The sequence below is a fragment of the Pseudophryne corroboree genome, chromosome 2, assembly GCF_028390025.1.
Source record: "Pseudophryne corroboree isolate aPseCor3 chromosome 2, aPseCor3.hap2, whole genome shotgun sequence".
Classification (NCBI taxonomy): Eukaryota; Metazoa; Chordata; class Amphibia; order Anura; family Myobatrachidae; genus Pseudophryne; species Pseudophryne corroboree.
In genome coordinates, this window is record NC_086445.1 from 144,279,542 (window position 1) to 144,305,857 (window position 26,316).

General features: G+C 46.4%; 1 protein-coding gene and 1 long non-coding RNA gene across 2 annotated transcripts in view; both read left to right on the forward strand.

Moving 5' to 3' along the window:
- BRCA2 (BRCA2 DNA repair associated) overlaps positions 1-26,316 on the forward strand; it is a 171,282-nt gene that overhangs the window by 81,226 nt on the left and 63,740 nt on the right. Inside the window, exons 11-14 of the mRNA XM_063951778.1 lie at positions 14-109; positions 2,670-2,739; positions 24,718-25,013; positions 25,747-25,940. Of these exons, the coding sequence (XP_063807848.1) occupies positions 14-109; positions 2,670-2,739; positions 24,718-25,013; positions 25,747-25,940 (656 nt within the window). The remainder of the gene's footprint in view (positions 1-13; positions 110-2,669; positions 2,740-24,717; positions 25,014-25,746; positions 25,941-26,316) is intronic.
- LOC135004040 (uncharacterized) lies at positions 6,138-7,066 on the forward strand. The gene is made up of 3 exons (XR_010204914.1): positions 6,138-6,256; positions 6,536-6,662; positions 6,941-7,066. It is a non-coding gene; the product is annotated as an uncharacterized LOC135004040 (long non-coding RNA).

Sequence of the window (26,316 nt, forward strand, 5' to 3'; positions counted from 1 at the left end):
TTTCCACCTGCAGGAGAACCTCCAATCAAACGACAGCTTTTACCCGAGTTTGACAGATCATTAGAAAATGAATCCATATTAACTTTGAAGCCCCTGACCAGCAGTCCTGGTATGTTTTTATTGTGTAAAACATATTTGAATTTGTGACCTACCTATGCTAAAGTATACAGTAGTTCCACATGTGTGTAAAATATGTAAATAGATTAATTACAGTCATAAATATAAGATCAGGTGTCAGTCATTCTAACTAAACCCCCCCCCCCCCCCAGAAAAAAAAGAAAGAAAAAAAAGAAAACCTTTTTGAATAGCAAATTACTTATTTTATATAGTTGACTTCATTACTAAAAATGTGAGGGACTAATTTAAAATACATACAATAAAAACGGGATGTAGTTACGTTGCCGGCAGTTGCGATCCCGGTGGTCAGGATACCGACGCCGGAATCCCGACCACTGACAATGCCGCCAGCCGGAAACCCGGCTAACGGGCTATTCCCACACGTATGTGTCCATGACACCCATAGAGTGGGAAAAGAACCTGTGGCGAGCTTCGTTGCGCTCGCCCCCCTGCCGGCATCTAGCGGCTAGGATGCCGGTGTCAGTATGCTAACCGCCTGGATCCAGGCCGCCGGCATCCCATACCTAACGCATAAAAACTATATATAACTTTTTAAAGGACACACACACGTGTATCATCTTCTTTCCGAACACTATCAGGGCATGCTGTTAATTGCCGATTTAGAAAAAGTGGAGAATCACAGTCTGCATAATATCTTAGAATATAGCTGTACAGTATGCAACAGCATATTAGGTTTGTTTTTTTCTCTTTAAAATTTAATTTAAGCATTCCTGGTTAGAATTTTAATTCCATATTCATCTTCGCATGTAAGATGGTTGTGATTGTGCACACTGGTTGAGAATGCAGGGAAGAAGACTGACATGTCTGTAAGAAAATAATAGCAAATATATATATAGAATAATTGTTCTAATTTTCAGCTTTGTAGCTTATGAATTATTTAATTAATGTAATTAATCTGCAAAATATGTAGCAGTTTCATTACACATATGTACAGTATGACATTGCACTAACTTGCCTGTATTCTGGCACTTTTTCTTTAACCACTTAACGGACTATTTATTTAGCCAAAAACTACTCCAAAATTGTCGGGGGTTTTTATGAGTGAATTAGGTAAAGAACATGAATTTAACCCTGTCTATCCCAAATGATTTTAGTTAACAAAACAAGAAAAAAAAATATATTTTTTTACATTTTTTTTCAAACATCGAAACATTGATCGGGAACATCGCAACCATTGCGACTTTCATTTTGAAAGCCGGGACAGCCTCCAGGTATACAGGGGGGGTCTGGGGGTGGCTTGGAAGGGTTAATTTACACTCACCAGCGACTGCCATTGTCTGCAGCCGCTGGAGGGAGGGGGTCCTGCCGTGCTGACCGATCAGCAGTGATCGGCAGCACGGCAATCGGTAGGGGAGAGTGCAGGAAGGCAGAGGGGACCTTCCGGTCCCTCTGACAGCAGCAGCATAGGGAAGTTTCTCTTCCCTGCCACTGCTAACACTCTCTATCTGACTGGTCGCATCCTGTGCGACCAGGTCAGATAGAGCACTTGCAGGCATGGTGGCATCAGATGCGACCATACCAGGCAAGTAGTTAATGTACAGATATATCCTCATGAATCTTTGCTACAGTCACGCCAAACAGCCCCTCTTGGACGGCAGGTCGTGTGAGGATCTTCTAGCATCAGGCGTCTTTCTTTGCTGAAAATGTGCCTTAGGAGAACTGTGCTCATTAATTTGATATGACATTTGTATATTGTGTGTAACCGAGTCTCTGAATCTGTACACAAAGTGCTACAATGTAGCAGCCGCAGCATTTTTCCAATACACGTTCTGTTCTATTCCATATATACTCGTCATACACAATATACACTTGTCATATACCAAGTTAATCAGCACAGCATCCTCATTGCATTGTGGCTAAATGTATTTTCGTCAGAAAAAGACACCCAACATTAGCAGAGTTGCACAGGATCTGCTGTTTCACTCACACCAGGCATCTCGCGCTGCATAACACATCTGTAGATGTAACACTGTATGCAAATAAAATGTAGTATGGTACTGTAGAATGTTTCAAAAACATTTTAAGGCCAACTGACTTAAATTATATCATACCGTTATTCAATGCAACAAAATCTTCTCTGTATGCTATTTTATTACACATACAGTGAAGAGGGGAATGAGGGGCATTTATGAATACTGGTGCATAGGTAACTGTCCATTGCAATCATTAATTCAGATTTTTAGTTTAAATGAAAAAAAACACTGGGCTAAATGTAACAGCCTGCGAGATACAGATGAGCGGGAGTTTGTGTGAGTCTGGCTGGATTTTCAAAGCTGCAGTCATTTACACGGCAAAACCAACCTAGTTATGCCATCCATGTAAGTGATTGCCACTTTAAAAATCCAGCAAGACTCTCATGAATTCCCGCGCTTCTGCTCCTCGCAGGCTGTTACATTTAGTCCTATAACTGCATCACACCAGTTATGTGTAAACCAGTTTTGCATAATTGCTTTGGCAGCATTTCTGCAACAGTGGTCAGACTGAATGTTCTATAGTGTTAACTTATTTCTTTCCTTCTGATCTTCTATTAGGTAATCTTAAGGACAGAAGAAGGTTTTTGTACAGTGTTTCTTTAAAGCCATTATCGTGTGATCCTGAAAGGTAAATAAACTTAGATTAATAATCTGTATCTTAATACATGTAGAAACCCACCATTGTGTTACAAAGGGATACGTACAAGATGAAAGTGGAAATCTATAAAAGGATTACACTGGATGAGCATAAACAACATGGGAAGTAAACGAAAAAATAGTATTTTTAATTTTTTTTTTCTCGTAGTCCATAAGGGATATTGGGGGAATCTAGTAAAATGGGGTCCAAAGGAGCCGGTGCACTTTAAATTTCTTCACTGGGTGTGCTGGCTCCTCCCCTCTATGCCCCCTCCCACAGGCGTGCAGCAGGAGAGGGTGACAGGGGATTTCTCCGTACGCGGCGGGGGATACGCAGCCGGCCGCTCTGCAGAGCGCCATCTGAGTTTCCTCCCTACCCTAGACAGGTCTACCTCTTGAACCAACCGGCACCCAGGGGGCGTCTGTACCAGGACGCACCACGGGAAGCAGGGGCAAAAGAGGATAGACCAGTCCGGAGATTCCCTTTTTATCCCACTTATGCCACCACCGTTAACCCAGTGCACCGTGAAGACCAAAGAGGATTTACCAGCATCCACCCCCCACTGTTTGTTTTCAAAAGACACACCATGAGCAGATGTGCGGGACGCCGCAATCTGCACTAGAACTTTATAAACTTTTTAAGAGACTATTCCTTCCATCCCGCACCATTATCTTTTACTTTTTAATACCATTAATACAATAAAAGGGAAAAATGCTCTGCGCACCAAAAATCACTTAGAATTAATTAACTGATTAATTAAGTGCAGTCTAGCAAGTAGAATGATTGACTCAATGATGCTTGACCTTTTTTAAATAAAAAATATTTTATCAAACAATAAATGACACAAAACAAAATATATAGAACAAACAATACATATATATATATGGCAATTTAAAAACCAGAGGTTTTCACCTCTTGTGTATATAAACAGAAACACTGTATTAGGCTTTATAAACGTGCTGTTTAAACAGCATACAATGGGGTATATGCAATTGCAGGCGAATTCCAGAAATAGTCGAATTCCGGAACTTTTTCGCCTCAAAAAAACAATTCGCCTATGCAGTACAGTACTTTATCGCAAAAAAACGGACATTCAAAATTCGACTTTTGGCAATTCGACTTTTTTCGCATTCGACTTTTCTGCAATGGTACAGATGCTGCAATTCGCCCAAAGCATATTCAATTCAAGTTTGGAAATTCGCCTGCAGTGCTTTTCGACCGCAAATTCGACTATTTCAGTCCGCCTCAGTTGACTGGCGGGATCTAAAAAAATTTTTTTAGTACATGATTTTTTTTGATATTTGAGGATTGCTAGTAGCATATCTATTTATATTTGAAAGGATTATCTACTTGGTTTGTCCTTTTTTGCTTCACAAGTATTATTTAATTGATTTTTTAAAGGAATATTTTTTTCTTCAATCTCCTGAGGGAAATTTACCCATGATTCCACAGTTTTACCCAGGATACACTTCTGCAAAGCCCCTCCTATCTCCTCACTCCCAGGTTTGAGACTACAGGGAGAAGGAGCCATTTTACAGTCAGCTCTGTGGAATCGTTTTTTTAGGAAAATTCCTGCGTTTTAAAACACATTCCTATTTTTGTACTGACTACAATGATGGAGCCTTTTTCTGACCAGATTGTGATGTTCATGCTGGCTGCAAGCATGATGGAGGAAGAAAGTGCTGATGAACATCAGGATCCAGGTCAGCAAATGTCTGCATTGGGTGAGCCAGTATTGCGGGTTTCATTTCCACGTCCACGCCAGTATCGCACTAGGCGTGAACTGGAGGATCTCAGCGAGTTCGAGGTGATACAAAATTATCGCTTATCGACTCGCGACATATATTCGCTGTACGCTCTGTTGGAGGCCGACTTGGAACCTCGGGCACGGACAAATCGTGCAATCAGCGGTTTTCAGAAACTGCTGGGGACGTTACATTTTTTGGCGTCAGGCACATTCCAGCCTACACTGTCTCAAACATGCGGTTTTCCACAGTCAACACTGTCGCGCTGTATAACCCAGGTCATTAGGGCTTTCCGCAAATTGACGATCCAGTACATTACATTTCCAGAGACGGACAGCGAATGTCGTGAGATCAAATTAGGCTTTTTCAACAAATACAAATTTCCCAATGTGCTGGGCGCGATTGACTGTACCCACGTGCAGATCAGACCGCCACGGAATTCAGAGGAATGTTTTCGGAACCGAAAACAGTTCCATTCCCTGAACGTGCAGGCGGTCTGTGATGTAAACATGAGATTTTTGAACATTTTTGTGGGATTTCCTGGATCATCTCACGACTCCTTCATCCTAAGCCAGTCATCGCTGTTTGACAAGTTCGAAACAGGAAACATGCCTGGTGGCTGGCTGTTAGGTATGTATTTTCATTTTTTTATTTTTTTATTATTTTATTATTATTTTTTTTTATTATTTTTTACAAGTACCTAACATTTTTTTTATATTTTCTATAGGCGATGCGGGTTATCCAAACAAACCGTGGCTGTTGACCCCATTGTCTAATCCTGTTGGTAGAGCAGAAAAACGTTACCAAGAGACACACATTGCATCGAGGCAAATAATTGAACGTGCCTTCGGTGTACTTAAAAGCCGGTTTCGATGTTTAGACACTTCCGGCGGTGCTCTTTTGTACTCACCGGCGAAGGTTTGCGGCATGGTAAATGCATGTTGTATTTTACACAACATATGTGTCGCAAACCGTTTGCCGGTGACTCTTCGTCGCAGTGCTTTCCGACGCGGGAACCGGTCTTCTGCTCTACCGGTGGGTATGGACGAAGGAGAGGATTCCCGGCGGACATTGATCCAAAATTATTTTGCAGTTGCCTGTGAGTATACTGACAACATTTGTATTATCGTGTAAACTGACATTGGAATATTTTTAAAAAAACCTCTTCATTTATGTATTTCAGAGTTTTACATCCTGTTGATGTATATCCCCAGGCCATGTTTGTACAGTTCGTTCCCCCCTGTTTTATCCTGTTGGGTTACCGCAAATATTTGACCCTTTTATCCAACTCTACCATGGGCGACCTACTGGTGATGTGGACCTGACCCTCCGCCATGTAGCAGACAACCCCCTCAGGTGAGATGTATTGACCAAGACTCCCTTGTCCAAAATCACCCCGGCATGTCCAAAGTGCAGCCCTCCGGCATTTGCAAGACTGCACATCCAAACATTCCCTCCTGATACACCTAATGCTTGTCAGGGAATGTTTGGATGTGTAGTGACGCGAGTGGCGGAGGGTTGCATTTGGACCCACTGTTCCCCGCTTGTGTTGTGTGGACTGTATGTACCTCTTCTTTCCAGTCCCAGGGTGACACTATTACCCACATCTGGAAGCTCAAACTGTTCTCTTCCACAGATCCTGCGGTGTATCTTCCCAAGTGGCGTGGATGTGAGGAGACACGACATTTCACCTGATGTTCCATGGGCGACCTACTGGTGATGTGGACCTGACCCTCCGCCATGTAGCAGACAACCCCCCTCAGGTGAGATGTATTGACCAAAACTCCCTTGTCCAAAATCACCCCGGCATGTCCAAAGTGCAGCCCTCCGGCATTTGCAAGACTGCACATCCAAACATTCCCTCCTGATACACCAATGCTTGTCAGGGAATGTTTGGATGTGTAGTGACGCGAGTGGCGGAGGGTTGCATTTGGACCCACTGTTCCCCGCTTGTGTTGTGTGGACTGTATGTACCTCTTCTTTCCAGTCCCAGGGTGACACTATTACCCACATCTGGAAGCTCAAACTGTTCTCTTCCACAGGTCCTGCGGTGTATCTTCCCAAGTGGCGTGGATGTGAGGAGACACGACATTTCACCTGATGTTCCATGGGCGACCTACTGGTGATGTGGACCTGACCCTCCGCCATGTAGCAGACAACCCCCCTCAGGTGAGATGTATTGACCAAAACTCCCTTGTCCAAAATCACCCCGGCATGTCCAAAGTGCAGCCCTCCGGCATTTGCAAGACTGCACATCCAAACATTCCCTCCTGATACACCAATGCTTGTCAGGGAATGTTTGGATGTGTAGTGACGCAAGTGCCGGAGGGTTGCATTTGGGCCGCTGTTCCCCGCTTGTGTTGTGTGGACTGTATGTACCTCTTCTTTCCAGTCCCAGGGTGACACTATTACCCACATCTGGAAGCTCAAACTGTTCTCTTCCACAGGTCCTGCGGTGTATCTTCCCAAGTGGCGTGGATGTGAGGAGACACGACATTTCACCTGATGTTCCATGGGCGACCTACTGGTGATGTGGACCTGACCCTCCGCCATGTAGCAGACAACCCCCCCCCTCAGGTGAGATGTATTGCCCAAAACTCCCTTGTCCAAAATCACCCCGACATGTCCAAAATCACCCCGACATGTCCAAAGTGCAGCCCTCCGGCATTTGCAAGACTGCACATCCAAACATTCCCTGAAACAGCAATGCTAGTCAGGGAATGTTTGGATGTGTAGTGATGCAAGTGCCGGAGGGTTGCATTTGGGCCGCTGTAACCCGCTTGTGTTGTGTGGACTGTTGTATGTACCTCTTTTTTCCAGTCCCAGGGTGACACTATCACCCATATCTGGAAGCTCATACTGTTCTCTTCCACAGGTCCTGCGATGTATCTTCCTAAGTGGCGTGGATGTGAAGAGACACAGTTCCCCTGATGTTCCCTGGGCAATCTACTTACGTACAATTCAACTGCATTACAAATTTTAATAAAAACCACAGGAAACTTCTATTTTTTAAAGTTTATTGAAGAAAAATTTTATTTTTTAAATAAAGTTTGAAAGTTAATTAAAACAAAAAAGTAGTTTGTTCTTCTTTACATTCTTTTCTTGTGTATATAGATATCTGTGGGGAAAAGAAAAAAAGTATATTAAAGTAAAGACACACTAAATTCATGTTCATTTCTTTTCAATGAAAATTTGTGGAACAACACAGCCCAGCATGACCCATTGCTGGACTGTGTGGTTCTACAAAGGCATGCGGTTCAAAGTGAAATAGTGGCGTCAGTGGTCAGCACTTTGAAACGCTAACATTTGTGGAACAACACAGCCCAGCATGACCCATTGCTGGACTGTGTGGTTCTACAAAGGCATGCGGTTCAAAGTGAAATAGCGTTTCAAAGAGCTGACCACTGACGCCACTAACATTTGTGGAACAACACAGCCCAGCATGACCCATTGCTGGACTGTGTGGTTCTACAAAGGCATGCGGTTCAAAGTGAAATAGTGGCGTCAGTGGTCAGCACTTTGAAACGCTAACATTTGTGGAACAACACAGCCCAGCATGACCCATTGCTGGACTGTGTGGTTCTACAAAGGCATGCGGTTCAAAGTGAAATAGTGGCGTCAGTGGTCAGCACTTTGAAACGCTAACATTTGTGGAACAACACAGCCCAGCATGACCCATTGCTGGACTGTGTGGTTCTACAAAGGCATGCGGTTCAAAGTGAAATAGTGGCGTCAGTGGTCAGCACTTTGAAACGCTAACATTTGTGGAACAACACAGCCCAGCATGACCCATTGCTGGACTGTGTGGTTCTACAAAGGCATGCGGTTCAAAGTGAAATAGTGGCGTCAGTGGTCAGCACTTTGAAACGCTAACATTTGTGGAACAACACAGCCCAGCATGACCCATTGCTGGACTGTGTGGTTCTACAAAGGCATGCGGTTCAAAGTGAAATAGAATAGATACATTGAAACATGGTTCTACTCACCTTGGTACGCACAACACGAACTTATGCCGTCCACTTCATTTTTCCCCACCAATCCTATGAATAAGTCAAAAACACAGACTAGTGAATAGTAAATTCACACAATGAAAGCCTACTGTACACCATTACAAAAAGGATTTTTGGAAGAAAAAAGTGGTATCAGAATAGCTCTTTGGCCCATCATACATGTAGCCACAAGGAGCTTTCATCCGTTACCACACGCGCCCGCATACATGCCCGCGCATGTATGTCTACACAAAGCTCCTTGGTAGTACCCGGTCACGGGTGGGGAAGCCCAACACAGAAAACAATAGTAAGAAAAAAAACAAACTAATGGGAGGGGAAGAAAGGGATACATGAAAAACATATATATAAGTAAATAAAACAATACGACCGGGTTTATGGTGGAAGTCTGTCCGGATCCTCTTCTTCCCCCTGATAGGGCGTTGATGTCCTGGGAGGCTGGGTAGTACGTTGACTGGGCCTCTGTGCCCATGCGGCTGTAGATTGTGCGGCCGGTGGTGGATGCATCTGGGGGGTGGGGTACATCCCTGTATATCCCTGGTACATCTGTGACTGTCTGTACTGGGATGGGACTTGAGGAAGGGTACGAGGCGTCCTTGTGGCTTGCGACGGCGGATATGGTGGATCACCAGCGTGTTGATGAGCTGGTCCTGGGAGCTTATCATAGATCATCTGCAGTGTGGTTGCGATGACCTGTTGGCCGGATGAGGAGTGTCGATGACTCTCCGACATGTTTTTATTGCTTTCTGCCAGACATGAGCTGTTGTCCACGAGCCGGGTCATGGATTCGGCCAGAATGTTAAGTACGTTCATATTCTCCCTATGATCTTGCATTCTGACCTGTAGTATTGTGGGCGTGCTGTCGGAAAGAGTCTTCTGCAGTTCAAGCAGACTGTTTGACATCTTCTCCATTGTCCTCTCAATGTTGTCCAGTCTGCTTCCCACGACATTTGTATACGTATCCTGGCGGGTCCCAATCTCCGATGCCAGGATGTGAACCCTCTGAACAGTTGAGGGATTCTGCCCTTCCTGGACGTCTGCCACCACTTGCATTTGGGCAGCTGTAAAGAAAATTAGAAAATATTATACACATTCATCACACATTTGTTTGAAGGCTCACAATTCAATTTACTCACACAGGGATGTAGCAACTGCATCCTCCTGCACTTCCACCTCTTCATCCTCTGACAAATCCTGTAGGAGGAGATCCGGCCTGAAGTAGGAACCAATCCCCGAAGCTAGTCCGCTGCTGGTCCGTGGCACCACTGTTTGCAAAATAAATTTTTTGGGAAAGTTAATAACCTTTACACAACTGCATGAATCCCCCCCCCCCCCCCCCCCCACACACTCACACAAAATAAATACAAACCTTCTCCATCCTGTGATGCCGCTGCTCCAGGAGCTTCACTTGTCCTCGTTTCCGAAGACTTTTCAAGGGTCTGGCTGGATACTTCTGCACGGCTGTCCTCAAACCCAAGAAAAGTCTCGTCTGTTAACCCTGTAGACTCAAACAGATCGGGTGATGGGTCCACAAGGGTTGTGTCTTGCGGCTCTTCAGTCACAGTCCCAGAGCTCCTGGAGAGACGACGATCTGGTGATGGCCTGCGCGCAGGAGCTGATGTTTGGCGCCCATCTTGTGGTGTGGTCGCCGACGGTGTCTGGCGCACAGGTGATAGTCTGCGCGCTGACGTCGTCTGGTGCACAGGTGACAAACTGCGCGATGACGAACTGTGGCGCACAGGTGACGATCTGTGCGCTCCCGATGCTTGCGGCGCAGGTGATGGTCCGCGCGCTGCTGCCGATGCCTGCTGCACAGGTGATGGTCCGTGCGCTGGCGATGTCCTGCGCGCAGGTGATGTCCTCTGGGCAGGCCTGTCTGAAAAAAAAAAACAACTCACATTAGCACATACAAAAATTTTAAAGGGAAGTACAGTTCATGTGAATGTATTCTTACCATCAGACCTCCTTTTGGACGGCTTATCTCCCGCCTTCTTCCGTCTTCTGGGCGGTTCTTCCTCCTCGGGAAAGCCAGCAGGACGGCTAGAGTCCACACCTCCGCGAACTCCTTCGACCATGGCAGGGTTCATGCGCCTTCTAATAACATCCTCCCAGGGTAGCCACTTCAGGTTGAGAGCCGCGCCACCTCCCGTAGCTGTCTCATGTCGGCGCTGAATCCCCATCTTCTTCTTGGTCTGTCTGCGGCAATCACTGTACCGCTTCAAGCAATTTCTGGTGCTCCGGCGGTTTCCAGATATTGCAGTGACTTGACTCGCAATGGATTCCCAGATGCTTCGCTTTGTCCTAGCTGCTGTGGTCTGTGCCCTTGGTCCATACAAAACGTCGTAGGACCTGTCGACGCAATCCACTAGGGTACAGCTTTCCGCCTCAGTGTATCTGGGTCCACGCGGCTTTTTCGGTCCTGCATCTTCACCAGAGGCTTCCTCCTCCGACTGCTCCTCTGGCTGGCTTCTTGCCTTTAGGGATTAAAAAAAAAAAAAAATTTTTTTAATAAGATCGGTATGTACCTGTGAGTGTCAGTATCCCTGGCATTGCGCACATATTCCAGTAGGTGTGCATGGCATTGCACAAACTACAGTGGGTAAAGTTTGATGCTATTTGTGTCTGCAGGTGTGGTTAGTACCTTTCTACTAGGCTTTTTCTTGGACTTCTCATGGACCCTTGACGACCGCGGCTGGTCACTACATGCCTGGTCGGTCGTATCCGCCTCCTGGGTTGGCTCCCACTCCTCGTTGCTATGCAGGGATAGATCCGAGGGGGTGGGGGAAGGGGCGGATCGGGTCTGCTTGTCCTTTGACATCTCTGTTAGAAAATAAAAATAAACATACATACATACATACATACATGTATAAATGGCTGACCCACACAAAATGGCTGACCCACACAAAATGGCTGACCCACACAAAATGGCGACCAGACTGTCGACCAAACTTGCTCCAAATCACCCCAAACTGGCCAGAAAGCATCCCAGCACACTCAGGAGGTACACCACAGCTAAATTAGGAGGGAAAACACATGTTTGCCAAACAGCCGACAGCACATGTCGACCAGACTGTCGACCAAACTTGCTCCAAATCACCCAAAACTGGCCAGAAAGCATCCCAGCACACTCAGGAGGTACACCACAGCTAAATTAGGAGGGAAAACACATGTTTGCCAAACAGCCGACAGCACATGTCGACCAAACTTGCTCCAAATCACTCCAAAATGGGCAGAAAGCATCCCAGCACACTCAGGAGGTACACCACAGCTAAATGAGGAGGGAAAACACATGTTTGCCAAACAGTCCACAGCACATGTCGACCAGGCTGTCGACCAAACTTGCTCCAAATCACCCCAAAATGGCCAGAAAGCATCCCAGCACACTCAGGAGGTACACCAATGCTAAATGAGGAGGGAAAACACATGTTTGCCAAACAGTCCACAGCACATGTCGACCAGGCTGTCGACCAAACTTGCTCCAAATCACCCCAAAATAGCCAAAAGACATCCCAGCACACTCAGGAGGTACACCACAGCTAAATGAGGAGGGAAAACACATGTTTGCCAAACAGTCCACAGCACATGTCGACCAGGCTGTCGACCAAACTTGCTCCAAATCACCCCAAAATGGCCAGAAAGCATCCCAGCACACTCAGGAGGTACACCACAGCTAAATGAGGAGGGAAAACACATGTTTGCCAAACAGTCCACAGCACATGTCGACCAGGCTGTCGACCAAACTTGCTCCAAATCACCCCAAAATAGCCAAAAGACATCCCAGCACACTCTGGAGGTACACCACAGCTAAATGAGGAGGGAAAACACATGTTTGCCAAACAGTCCACAGCACATGTCGACCAGGCTGTCGACCAAACTTGCTCCAAATCACCCCAAAATGGCCAGAAAGCATCCCAGCACACTCAGGAGGTACACCAATGCTAAATGAGGAGGGAAAACACATGTTTGCCAAACAGTCCACAGCACATGTCGACCAGGCTGTCGACCAAACTTGCTCCAAATCACCCCAAAATAGCCAAAAGACATCCCAGCACACTCCACTCAGGAGGTACACCAATGCTAATAGAAGACCCAAAAAGTAATTTAAAGAATAAAAAAAAAAACGTGAAAAACTACCCCAAAACACAAGTCTCCCCCCAAAAAATGCAGCAACACAAGCAAGGGGCTATACACATACCTGCACACATACACAAACACCCCATGTACACCTCATGGCAACCCCCACTACACAAACACATACATGCAACACCAGACACACATGTGGTACTTACCTACAAATGTTGTAAAAGCTCCAAAAATGGCTCTCCTCCGGGGTAACAGGAATCCTCCTGACTGTCCTGGAATAAAGCCTGCTGGGGTGTCCAAACGATATCCACAGCAAACAACCAAATTGCTAGCTCTGCACCTCCTCACACCTCTCTGCAGGTTCACAAAATGGCTGCAGAGCACGCAGCAAACAAGCCCTAATAAAGGGCTGCTTTCGGCGGGAAGGCGAATTCTGGACGCCCACTACTCGCCGATTGGCCGTTATCCGCCTGGAGGTGGGTCGAATCCGTTTTACATTGCATATGGTGAATTCAGGGTCCCGGCGACAGGGCTGCGGCTGGCGAGTGCGGGCGAATTTTACAGGGGCGGATTAAATGACGCGATTCGCCCGCTATTGCATATACCCCAATGTATCTAAAATGCAGATCAGATATCTTAAGTAAAAGAAGCTCTCTACAGAGAACAACAATTGATTCTGACACTGGCGTCCCAGTGTGGAATCATATATAATGTCCACAGATGGCTCCACAATATGAAATTATTAAAAGCAAAGCAAACAGTAATAATTACCCCCGTGCTGATACCTGAGATGTAATGCAGAGTCCTGTATGCATTTGCACGAGGAAGATGTAAAGATTTGTGATTGCTGCCACAATATTAATTAAAGGACAGACTTGCTGGAATACTAATTCTCCGTTGTGAAAAGCTGTCAGTTGACCATCAGATGATGAGATATAGGGAGTTTCCCAGCGAGGGACGTGATCCGTATAGCTAGCAGTAACAGCATGAAACGGCAGCTGATGGCTGGCGCCGCAATGGTCTCACAGCGGAGATCCGTCTGTGTCCAGCTGATCGCTGCAGGACTCTGATGCAGGAACGCCGTTAGCAACTGAACTCCCTTTAACCTCACTGCGGAGGTAGGATCTTGTAGGTCACTTGGCTTAGATGTAAACAAAACCGGAGTATCGGAGCCGAGATAATAGGAGCCCGTCTGTGGAGTAACAGATATCCACTGCACTGAACTTGTAAAAAGGGGCGTCAACGCGTTTCGTCTCCTAGCAACGGAGACTTCCTCAAGACGATTCGTCTTGAGGAAGTCTCCGTTGCTAGGAGACGAAACGCGTTGACGCCCCTTTTTACAAGTTCAGTGCAGTGGATATCTGTTACTCCACAGACGGGCTCCTATTATCTCGGCTCCGATACTCCGGTTTTGTTTACATCTAAGCCAAGTGACCTACAAGATCCTACCTCCGCAGTGAGGTTAAAGGGAGTTCAGTTGCTAACGGCGTTCCTGCATCAGAGTCCTGCAGCGATCAGCTGGACACAGACGGATCTCCGCTGTGAGACCATTGCGGCGCCAGCCATCAGCTGCCGTTTCATGCTGTTACTGCTAGCTATACGGATCACGTCCCTCGCTGGGAAACTCCCTATATCTCATCATCTGATGGTCAACTGACGGCTTTTCACAACGGAGAATTAGTATTCCAGCAAGTCTGTCCTTTAATTAATATTGTGGCAGCAATCACAAATCTTTACATCTTCCTCGTGCAAATGCATACAGGACTCTGCATTACATCTCAGGTATCAGCACGGGGGTAATTATTACCGTTTGCTTTGCTTTTAATAATTTCATATTGTGGAGCCATCTGTGGACATTATATATGATTCCACACTGGGACGCCAATGTCAGAATCAATTGTTGTTCTCTGTAGAGAGCTTCTTTTACTTAAGATATCTGATCTGCATTTTAGATACATTGTATGCTGTTTAAACAGCACGTTTATAAAGCCTAATACAGTGTTTCTGTTTATATACACAAGAGGTGAAAACCTCTGGTTTTTAAATTGCCATATATATATATATGTATTGTTTGTTCTATATATTTTGTTTTGTGTCATTTATTGTTTGATAAAATATTTTTTATTTAAAAAAGGTCAAGCATCATTGAGTCAATCATTCTACTTGCTAGACTGCACTTAATTAATCAATTAATTAATTCTAAGTGATTTTTGGTGCGCAGAGCATTTTTTCCCTTTTCTTGTGCTTCAATTAGTTGTTCAGCCTAACCAGCTGTTTTGCTCAGCAGCCCATTAGGTCACGATTTTTATTGATTACCATTTGGTAAATTATCACCATATATTGTATTTCAGCGCCAGATATATATACAGTTTGAGATCTATCTCTAGCTGTATGTGTTTATAATTTTTCACGTTAACCATTAATACAATAATACATTTCCAGTGGTACAATAGTACCCATTTGCATCAAACTGTCAGTATTGTTTTTCCAGCATATATCCTCCCCCGCACATATTGGGTTTCTATTTATCCACATCGGTTGTGCCCTGCATATTCTCACTCTACCCATTCAATATCAGTACATCACATACATTAGGGGTTGAGCGCAGTTCACTTGTGGTTTATCCACTATTTGTTCAAACTTAGTAGAAGCTGTACCAGTGCTCTCCTGAGAACTGGCAATCGCTGGTTTTCTTGTCTTACCTGCTGGTGCCTCTAGCTGCATTGAAGGAACCCCTGGCCCTAGATCTAAACATGTTAGACCGAAAGGACTGAGTAGCTGGCCCCGGGTAGGAAATCCACGTATCCAATTCTACTCGAAAAGGGAAGAGACTTGACACTGCGCTTAGATTCTGCGTCTGCTATCCATTGACGCAACCACAAAGCCCTGCGCATTGACAAAGCAGTGGTCCTTGCATTAATATTGCCTATCTCCTTGAGAGAGTCGCACAGGATGTGTGCGGTGTCCTGAATGTGTTTCAGGAGAGTCACTGTAGTGACCAGGATCATATCCCCCGAGAGGCCCTTCTGAATCTGAGTAGCCCATGTATGAATGGCATGAGTCTTCCAGCAAACTGCTATGACCGGTCTTTGAGACATACCCGCTGCTGTGTAGATAGACTTTAGTGTAGTCTCTATCTTTCTATCCCCAGGGTCCTTCATGGTGAAGGAGCCCTGGGCCGGCAGCACTGCCTTCTTGGATAGGCGCGAGACTGAAATGTCCACAGCTGGGGGTTCTTCCCAGAATTTTCTGCCTTCAGGAGCAAATTGGAAAGTATGTAAAAACCGTTTTGACACTTGGTATTTCTCTTACGTCCTAGAGGATGCTGGGGACTCCGTAAGGACCATGGGGTATAGACGGGCTCCGCAGGAGACATGGGCACTCTAAGACTTTAGATGGGTGTGAACTGGCTCCTCCCTCTATGCCCCTCCTCCAGACCTCAGTTAGATCCTGTGCCCAGAGGAGACTGGATGCACTACAGGGGAGCTCTACTGAGTTTCTCTGAAAAGACTTTGTTAGGTTTTTTATTTTCAGGGAGCACTGTTGGCAACAGGCTTCCTGCTTCGTGGGACTGAGGGGAGAGAAGCAGACCCACTTTCCTGGACTGATGGGCTCTGCTTCTTAGGCTACTGGACACCATTAGCTCCAGAGGGTCGGAACACAGGTGTCGTCCTTGCTGTTCGTCCCAGAGCCGCGCCACCGTCCTCCTCACAGAGCCGGACGATAGAAGCCGGGTAAGTGTAAGAAGCAAGAAGACTTCAAAGGCGGTAGAAGACTTCAGCTCTTCATGAGGTACCGCGCAGCGCGCCATTGTTCCCACAACACACACAGGCACAGCAAGGGTGCAGGGCGCAGGGGGGGCGCCCTGGGCAGCAATTTTCACCTCAAATAAGTCTGGCACAGTTATATAGATACTGCAGAGGCAGGATATAATAAATCCCCTGCCAGTTTAAAGAAAAAGCGGGACCGAAGCCCGCCGTCGAGGGGGCGGAGCTTGATCCTCCAGCACTAACAAGCGCCATTTTCTCCACAGCAAGCTGCAGAGAAGCTGCTCCCGGACTCTCCCCTGCTGAACAAGTAACAGGGGGCAAAAACGAGGGGGGGGCACATTTATTTGGTGCTAAATTGTGTACATAAAGCGCTTTACAGGCTGGGACTTTGTTTCAGTATCTAGTGGCGCTGGGTGTGTGCTGGCATACTCTGTCTCTGCAAAGGGCCTTATTGTGGGTCTGTCCCCATATTCAGATATCCCGGTGTGTGTGGGGGTGTCAGTACGTGTGTGTCGACATGTCTGAAGCGGAAGGCTCGTCTAGGGAGGATGCAGAGCAGATGGTGGTGGTGTCTCCGTCGGCACAGCCGACACCTGATTGGTTGGACATGTGGAATGTTTTAAATGCTGATGTGACTTTATCACATAAGAGATTGGACAAAGCAGGGAGTCAATCCATGGCTTTGGCTGTGTCACAAGACCCTTCAGGGTCCCATAAACGTCCCTTCTCCCAGATAGCAGACACTGATACCGACAGGGATTCTGACTCCAGTGTCGACTATGATGATTCGAGGTTGCACCCAAGAGTATTCCATATATGATTATTGCAATAAAAGATGTTTTGCATATCACAGAGGACTCCTCTGTCCCTGACACGAGGGTCTGCATGTTTAAGGAAAAGAAACTTGAGGTAACGTTTCCCCATCTCATGAGCTGAACGCTTTATTTGAAAAGGCTTGGGCAACTCCAGACAAGAGACTGCAGGTTCCCAAGAGAATTATTATGGCGTATCCTTTGCCCTCAAAAGGACAGGTTACGGTGGGAATCCTCGCCCACGGTGGAGAAGGCCTTGACGCGCTTGTCCAAAAGGTTGCGCTACCGTCCCCGGACACGGCGGCCCTAAAGGATCCTGCGGATCGCAGACAGGAAACTACCTTAAAATCAATTTATGCGACTACGGGTTCCCTGCTCAGACCTGCAGTAGCGTCGGCATGGGTGGGTAGTGCAATTGCAGCGTGGGCAGATAACTTGTCATCTGACATTGACACCTTAGATAAAGATAGTATTTTGCTGACCTTGGGTCACATTAAGGACGCAGCGTTATATATGAGAGAGGCTGCGAGAGATATTGGGCTGTTGGGTTCAAGAGCCAATGCCATGGCAGTTTCTGCTAGAAGGTCCCTGTGGACCCGTCAATGGACAGGTGATGCTGATTCAAAGAGACATATGGAGGCTTTGCCTTACAAAGGTGAAGTTTTATTTGGGGAGGGCCTTGCGGACCTGGTTTCCACAGCTACCGCGGGTAAGTCTTTTTTGCATTATGTTCCCCCACAGCAAAAGAAAACACCTCAATACCAGATGCAGTCCTTTCGGTCGCATAAGTTCAGAAAGGGTCGGGGCTCTTCCTTCCTCGCCAGAGGTAGAGGGAAAAGAACACCAGCTACGGCTAGTTCCCAGGAACAAAAATCCTCCCCGGCCTCTACAAAATCCACCGCATGATGCTGGGGCTCCGCTGCGGAAGTCCGCACCGGTGGGGGCACGTCTTCGTCTCTTCAGCCAGGTCTGGGTTCAGTCGGATTTGGATCCTTGGGTGATCGAAATTGTATCCCAAGGCTACAAACTGGAGTTTGAAGATGTGCCTCCACACCGATTTTTCAAATCGGCCTTGCCAGCTTCTCCCCCAGAGAGGGAAATAGTTTCAGCTGCTATACAAAAGCTGTGTCAACAGCAGGTGATTATCAAGGTTCCCCTAGGGCAACAGGGGAAAGGGTTTTATTCAACCCTATTTGTGGTCCCGAAGCCGGATGGCTCGGTCAGACCAATTCTGAATCTAAAATCCCTAAACCTATATTTGAAAAGGTTCAAATTCAAGATGGAATCTCTCCGGGCAGTGATCTCCAGCCTGGAAGGGGGGGGTTTTATGGTATCACTAGACATAAAGGATGCATACCTTCATGTCCCCATATATCCTCCTCATCAGGCGTACCTGAGATTCGCTGTACAGGATTGTCATTACCAGTTTCAGACGTTGCCGTTTGGGCTTTCCACGGCCCCGAGAATTTTCACCAAGGTAATGGCGGAAATGATGGTGCTCCTGCGGAAGCAGGGGGTCACAATTATCCCATACTTGGATGATCTCCTGATAAAGGCAAGATCGAGAGATCAGTTACTAAAAAGCGTGTCTCTCTCCCTGAGAGTACTACAACAACACGGCTGAAGTCTACCAAAGTCGCAGTTGGTTCCGACAACTCGGCTGTCATTTTTGGGCATGGTTCTGGACACGGAAAAAAAAGAGGGTTTTTCTCCCAATGGAAAAAGCCCAGGAACTCCAGAGCATGGTCAAGGACCTGCTGAAACCAAAAAGAGTGTCAGTTCATCAATGCACTCAATGCAGTATTGGGAAAGATGGTGGCGGCCTACGAGGCCATTCCGTTCGGCAGGTTCCATGCGAGAACGTTTCAGTGGGACCTTCTGGACAGGTGGTCAGGGTCCCATCTACAGATGCATCGGAGGATAAGCCTGTCCCCCAGGGCCAGGGTCTCTCTCCTGTGGTGGCTCCAGAGTGCTCACCTTCTAGAGGGTCGCAGGTTCGGCATTCAAGATTGGGTTCTTGTGACCACGGACGCGAGCCTCCGAGGATGGGGAGCAGTCACACAAGGAAAAAATTTTCAGGGAATATGGTCAAGCCAGGAGGCTTGACTACACATCAATGTGCTGGAATTAAGGGCCATATACAACGGCCGGCAACAGGCGGAGAGTCTTCTTCGCAACCTACCCGTTCTGATCCAATCGGACAACGTCACAGCCGTGGCGCATGTAAATCGCCAGGGCGGGACAAGGAGCAGAGCAGCAATGGCAGAAGCCACCAGGATTCTTCGCAGGGCGGAAAATCATGTAAGCGCTCTGTCAGCGGTCTTCATTCCGGGAGTAGACAACTGGGAAGCAGACTTCCTCAGCAGACACGATCTCCATCCAGGAGAGTGGGGACTTCATCAAGAGGTCTTTGCAGAGGTAACAAGTCGTTGGGGACTTCCTCAAATAGACATGATGGCGTCACGCCTCAACAGAAAGCTTCGGACGTATTGTTCCAGGTCGAGGGACCCTCAGGCAGTGGCGGTGGACGCCCTTTTGACACCGTGGGTATTTCAGTCGGTCTATGTGTTCCCTCCACTTCCACTTATCTCAGAAATACTGAGAATCATAAGACGAACAAGAGTGCAGACAATACTCATTGGGGGTAATTCCAAGTTGATCGCAGCAGGAAATTTTTTAGCAGTTGGGCAAAACCATGTGCACTGCAGGGGAGGCAGATTTAACATGTGCAGAGAGAGTTAGATTTGGGTGTGGTGTGTTCAATCTGCAATCTAATTTGCAGTGTAAAAATAAAGCAGCCAGTATTTACCCTGCACAGAAACAAAATAACCCACCCAAATCTAATTCTCTCTACACATGTTATATCTGCCTAGCTGCAGTGCAGATGGGCCCTCATTCCGAGTTGTTCGCTCGCTAGCTGCTTTTAGCAGCATTGCACACGCTAAGCCGCCGCCCTCTGGGAGTGTATCTTAGCATAGCAGAATTGCGAACGAAAGATTCGCAAAATTGTGAATAGAAATTTCTTAGCAGTTTCCGAGTAGCTCGACACTTACTCTGCCACTGCGATCAGTTCAGTCAGTTTCGTTCCTGGTTTGACATCACAAACACACCCAGCGTTCGCCCAGGCACTCCCCCGTTTCTCCAGCCACTCCCGCGTTTTTGCCAGAAACGGCAGCGTTTTTTCACACACACCCATAAAACGATCAGTTTCCGCCCAGAAACACCCACTTCCTGTCAATCACACTCCGATCACCAGAACGAAGAAAATTCCCCGTAATGCCATGAGTAAAATACCTAACTTTTGAGTAAAATAACTAAGCGCATGCGCAGTAAGCGACTAATCGCAATATAGCGAAATTCGGCAACGAGCAAACAACTCGGAATGAGGGCCATGGTTTTGCCCAATTGCTAACAAAATTCCTGCTTCGATCAACTTGGAATTACCCCCATTGTTCCAGATTGGCCTCGAAGGACCTGGTATTCAGATCTTCAGGAAATGATCACAGAAGATCCGTGGCCACTTCCTCTCAGGGAGGACCTGTTACAACAGGGGCCCTGTGTATTCCAAGACTTACCGCGGTTACGTTTGACGGCATGGTGGTTGAACACCAAATCCTAGCTAGGAAGGGTATTCCGGGGGAAGTCATCCCTACTCTAATCAAAGCTAGGAAGGAGGTAACTGCGAAGCATTATCACTGTATCTGGAGGAAATAGGTGTCTTGGTGTGAAGCCAAGAATGCTCCTACGGAAGATTTTCAGCTGGGTCGTTTTCTCCATTTTCGACAGACAGGAGTGGATATGGGCCTAAAGTTAGGCTCCATTAAGATGCAGATTTCGGCCTTATCTATATTCTTTCAGAAGGAATTGGCTTCTCTCCCAGAAGTCCAGACTTCTGTAAAGGGAGTGCTGCACATCCAACCTCCTATTGGGCCCCCAGTGGCACCGTGGGACCTTAACGTGGTGTTACAGTTCCTTAAATCACACTGGTTTGAACCTCTTCAAACAGTTGAATTAAAATTTCTCACTTGGAAGGTGGTCATGTTGTTGGCCTTGGCATCTGCGAGGCGGGTGTCCGAATTGGCGGCTTTGTCTCACAAGAGCCCCTATCTGATTTTCCATGTGGATCGAGTAGAGTTAAGAACTCGTCCTCAATTTCTGCCTAAGGTGGTTTCGTCGTTTCATATGAACCAACCTATTGTGGTGCTTGTGGCTACGGGTGACTGGGAGGATTCCAAGTCCCTGGATGTAGTCAGGGCCTTAAAAATGTATGTAGCCAGGACGGCTTGGGTTAGGAAAACAGAGGCACTGTTTGTCCTGTATGCAGCCAACAAGGTTGGCGCTCCTGCTTCTAAGCAGACTATTGCTCGCTGGATCTGTAACACGATTCAGCAGGCTCATTCTACGGCTGGATTGCCGTTACCAAATTCGGTAAAGGCCCATTCCACTAGGAAGGTGGGCTGTTCTTGGACGGCTGCCCGAGCCGTCTCGGCATTACAGCTTTGCCGATCAGCTACTTGGTCGGGTTCAAACACTTTTGCTAAATTCTACAAGTTTGATACTGATAATGTCGATATTATCTTAAACCATAAAGCTATACCTTTAAACACACTTTTATCATGGAGGCACTACGGCCGCTAAACTTAATATGCACTCTACATACCTTTTACGCTATTTGCGTACAGAGTCCCGTACTTCGTACGGACTTAGCGTACAAACGCCGCGCTGGGGGTAAAGTACACACAGCGCGCACACACCCAGAGATACACTTTAAACCTTTGATTGATAATGCAATGCACTGATATTACACTTTAAACCTTCTGCAGCAATGCACTGCAATGATATTACACTTTAAACCTTATGCAGCAATTCAATGCAATAATGCTATTACACTTTAAACCCTAGCAGGGAAAAGAGGACACAACACCGATTTGTAGTTAAACACTGGGTTCCGACACCACAGAGTAATATATCTGAAAGGGGATTAACAATACAATTCATACACTACAATACAACAGAGTAAATGGCTACAGTCAATGTACATACGTGAGAATATTTGCATGCGCTTCCTGGTCCAGTCCTCCGCTAATCAGGTAGATAGCGTTAAGAGTCTTCTGACCGGCCAGGCAGGAACAGGCTTTTTATACACTACTTCCAAAAGCAATACAATGGGTACTATAATCCCTTTGTCCATTGGACACAGGGATGCATCTTTACAGTACAGGAGAGGTCATAGGTTGATTTGAAAAGGTGGGCGATGTCTTTCTCAACTGCTCTTGTGGGTGGTCTTCTCTGGATTCCCGCCGCATACATAATATACAGTAAATACAGTTTAAACCTATATTCTGCTTCTGCACATAACTATCCTCAGGAACATGCGATCTTCCGCAAACCAACACCGGAATGTTACCCTTAAAATACCCTACAGCTGGATACCAGACACCACCTTATAACCTTAGTCTGTCCCCTCCTATCATGCAAAGGTGAATCCCTCCGTTCTGAAATCATTTAAACTGTTGATATTTGCTGATGATGTGGTGCACTATTTGGATTAAATATGTAATGTTTGGATAGCCCTCCATGTTTGGATAGCCCTCCATGCGCTCACAAACTCCGCCGTAAATACCCATTCCACGCGCAGGATCGCGGGAGCGACCATACGCAAATTGCGGGTATGTGCACGCACAGCGGAACAAGTGCACGCGCAGTGGGCATGTGTGTGTTGTTAGTACGTGATGTGTGTACTGCAATATTTTTCGACTTTGACAATACCCTGGCTAAGGAGGGCCTCATGTTTGCTCAATCGGTGCTGCAGAGTCATCTGCACTCTCCCGCCCGGTCTGGAGCTTTGGTATAATCCCCATGGTCCTTACGGACTCCCCAGCATCCTCTAGGACGTAAGAGAAAATAAGATTTTAAACCTACCGGTAAATCTTTTTCTCCTAGTCCGTAGAGGATGCTGGGCGCCCGTCCCAGTGCGGACTATTTCTGCAAGACTTGTATATAGTTGTTGCTTACATAAGGGTTATGTTACAGTTGAGATCAGCTCTGGCTGATGCTGTTTTGTTCATGCTGTTAACTGGTTTAGTATATACCATGTTGTACGGTGTGTATGGTGTGGACTGGTGTGTATCTCGCCCTTAGATTAACAAAAATCCTTTCCTCGTACTGTCCGTCTCCTCTGGGCACAGTTTCTATAACTGAGGTCTGGAGGAGGTGCATAGAGGGAGGAGCCAGTTCACACCCATCTAAAGTCTTAGAGTGCCCATGTCTCCTGCGGAACCCGTCTATACCCCATGGTCCTTACGGAGTCCCCAGCATCCTCTACGGACTAGGAGAAAAAGATTTATCGGTAGGTTTAAAATCTTATTTTTTTTATCTGGATTCTTCCAGGCTAACTTAAATAGGTCATCTAATTCTGCAGAATCAGGGAAAGTGACATTGGGCTTGTTCTGTGTGAAGAAACAACTACTGTGACGCAGCGTCCTGTAGAGGGAGTTTTAACATGTCCTGTATAGCAAAAATGAGGGGTTCAGTACCTTGTGCAGAAGGGGAATCCCTAGTAATAGGTTCCAATTCCTCCCCCTCCTCCAGTATTTCCTCATCTGAATCGGAGAGTAAAGCAGGTACCCCACGTTTTTGTGGTCCTGAATTATAGAGGGGGTGCTGCTCTGCCCTTGCAGCCAGGTCTGCAATAGCCTGCTGCAATTGAGTTTTTGAGCATTTGCAGAGAGCTGAGATGACATATCTGACATCATGTTCTTAATGGCACCTAGCCAGGAAGACTATCGTCAAGATCCCTCCCTGCATTCGACTGGACACGCCTGCGTTTTCTTCGGCACGCCCAGAAAACGGTCAATTGCCACCCCCAGCCGGCCTCTTCCTGTCAATCTTCTTACTTTTGCCTCTGCGAAAGCTTTCTTCATTATTCTCGTCGTTGCAGGCAGCGAAGCGCCTTCACATTGCCGCCCGCGCGCATGTGCAGTTCTGACCCGTTCACACGGCTGCGAAAAACTGCAGCGTGCGAACGGGTCGGAATGGCCCCCAATATGCGGTACCCAGTCTATAGATCTACACTATAAAGATCTAGTCAGTGGGTCGACCACTAATGGTCTACAGGGTCAAAAGGTCGACATGACAATGGTTGACACACACTGGTCGACACAAGTTTTTTTTTATTATTGTTTTTTTTTAAGTTTTTCATACTCTACCAATCACGTGGACTATGTGAAGCACCTTCCCCGCAGCATGGCGAGTGAACCGGTACACTAATGGGGTTTTTTTTTGTGGCAGACAAGTGACAAAACACCCCCAAAAATGTGTCGACCATTTCCATGTCGTTGTTCTCACCCTGTTGACCTTTTCTACTGTCTACCTATTCCATGTCGACCTTTTGACCCTGTTGACCTACTACATGTCGGCCATTAGTGGTTGACCTATTGACTGTAGATCTTTTTAGTGTAGCGCTGGCCACACCCATAATATGATGGCTCGTGTACTGGCACTTATGACTTGTTCTATTGTAATAGTTTGTAACGTTTTATTTATTTTGCAGTTTTTCAAAAGGAAGACAGGATGCCCCGGTGTCTAAGCTCAATACACAAAACCATTTTCATGCTAAATCAAGTCTTTTTCAACGCTCTTTGGCAGTCAAGGCAGCCGATCGTAAAAGTCCATCTGTGTTGAAAACTAATACAGGCACACTTGTACAACCTTTTAAGAAGAAACTTTGCATGGTGTCAGATGATCAGACGAAGACTCCAACAAGACAGCACTCTAGTAGTGCTACAGAAAATCCTCTGACTGAAGATATCACAGAAGTGGGGATATCATATTCAGGAAACAATACAGGCATGTCTGACACAAGTGACCGTATGGCTTTTTTTTCTATAGCCCATCATCAAGTTTTTGCACTAGATGCATCTTTTTTTTATATTCAATGTATTTGTTGAATGCACTAGATGCATCTTTAATAGTGTCAATTAAGATAAAGGACTTAATTCAGAACTGATCGTAGATGTGCGCAAAAACGTGCATCTGTGATCAAAATCTTTGTCATGCGGGGGAACGTGGACACCCAGCACAGGGCAAGTCTGCCCCGCAAGCCGGATCCAGCCCCCCCCCCCCCCACCCACGCAGACTTGTGAAAGCCTTCGCAACTGCCGATTAGCCCTCTGCCTACACAGCCTATCTGCGAAGGCAGGTGGCTCGGCTACCCGCCATGTTTTTGGTCACAGCCACCGCGACCTTCCCTAGCAACGGTCTGGACACGCCTCTGTTGTCCGGACCATGCCCCTGCAACCCCCCCAAAAGCCCCGCGACCGTCTCTGCTTATCAATCAGGCAGAGGTGATCGCACTGTGTGCACATGCGCAGTGCGGCTTCTGCATGTGCGCATACTTCACCGGCCTTCAGCCTGCAAACGCTGCCTCTGAAGCGCACACACAAATCTCCACCATATTTGCTTTAGTGAGAAAGACTGTGTGCCTGCATATGAAAATTATGTGTTTTGGAATAATTGGTTTTCAGAGAAGAATTCCATACTTGTATTTACTGTACTATTTGTTGGACTATTTGTTTACTAGAAGACTACACTCATTTGGTCCCAAACCTGCGCTGTGCCAGAGACATGCAGGAAATGAGGATACGTAAGAAACAAAGGTGTAAGATTAGGCCACATCCGGGCTCATTGTATCGGCTAAAAACGTCTTCTGCAGACAGAATATCACTGGTGTCGGCTGTAGGAGGGAGGCGGCCTACCGTGTATACTAAGGCTCAGGTACAATTATTTTACATCCTAGTGTATACTAAGGCTCAGGTACTATTATTTTACATCCTAGTGTATACTAAGGCTCAGGTACTATGATTTTACATCCTAGTGTATACTAAGGCTCAGGTACTATGATTTTACATCCTAGTGTATACTAAGGCTCAGGTACTATGATTTTACATCCTAGTGTATACTAAGGCTCAGGTACTATTATTTTACATCCTAGTGTATACTAAGGCTCAGGTACTATTATTTTACATCCTAGTGTATACTAAGGCTCAGGTACTATTATTTTACATCCTAGTGTATACTAAGGCTCAGGTACTATTATTTTACATCCTAGTGTATACTAAGGCTCAGGTACTATGATTTTACATCCTAGTGT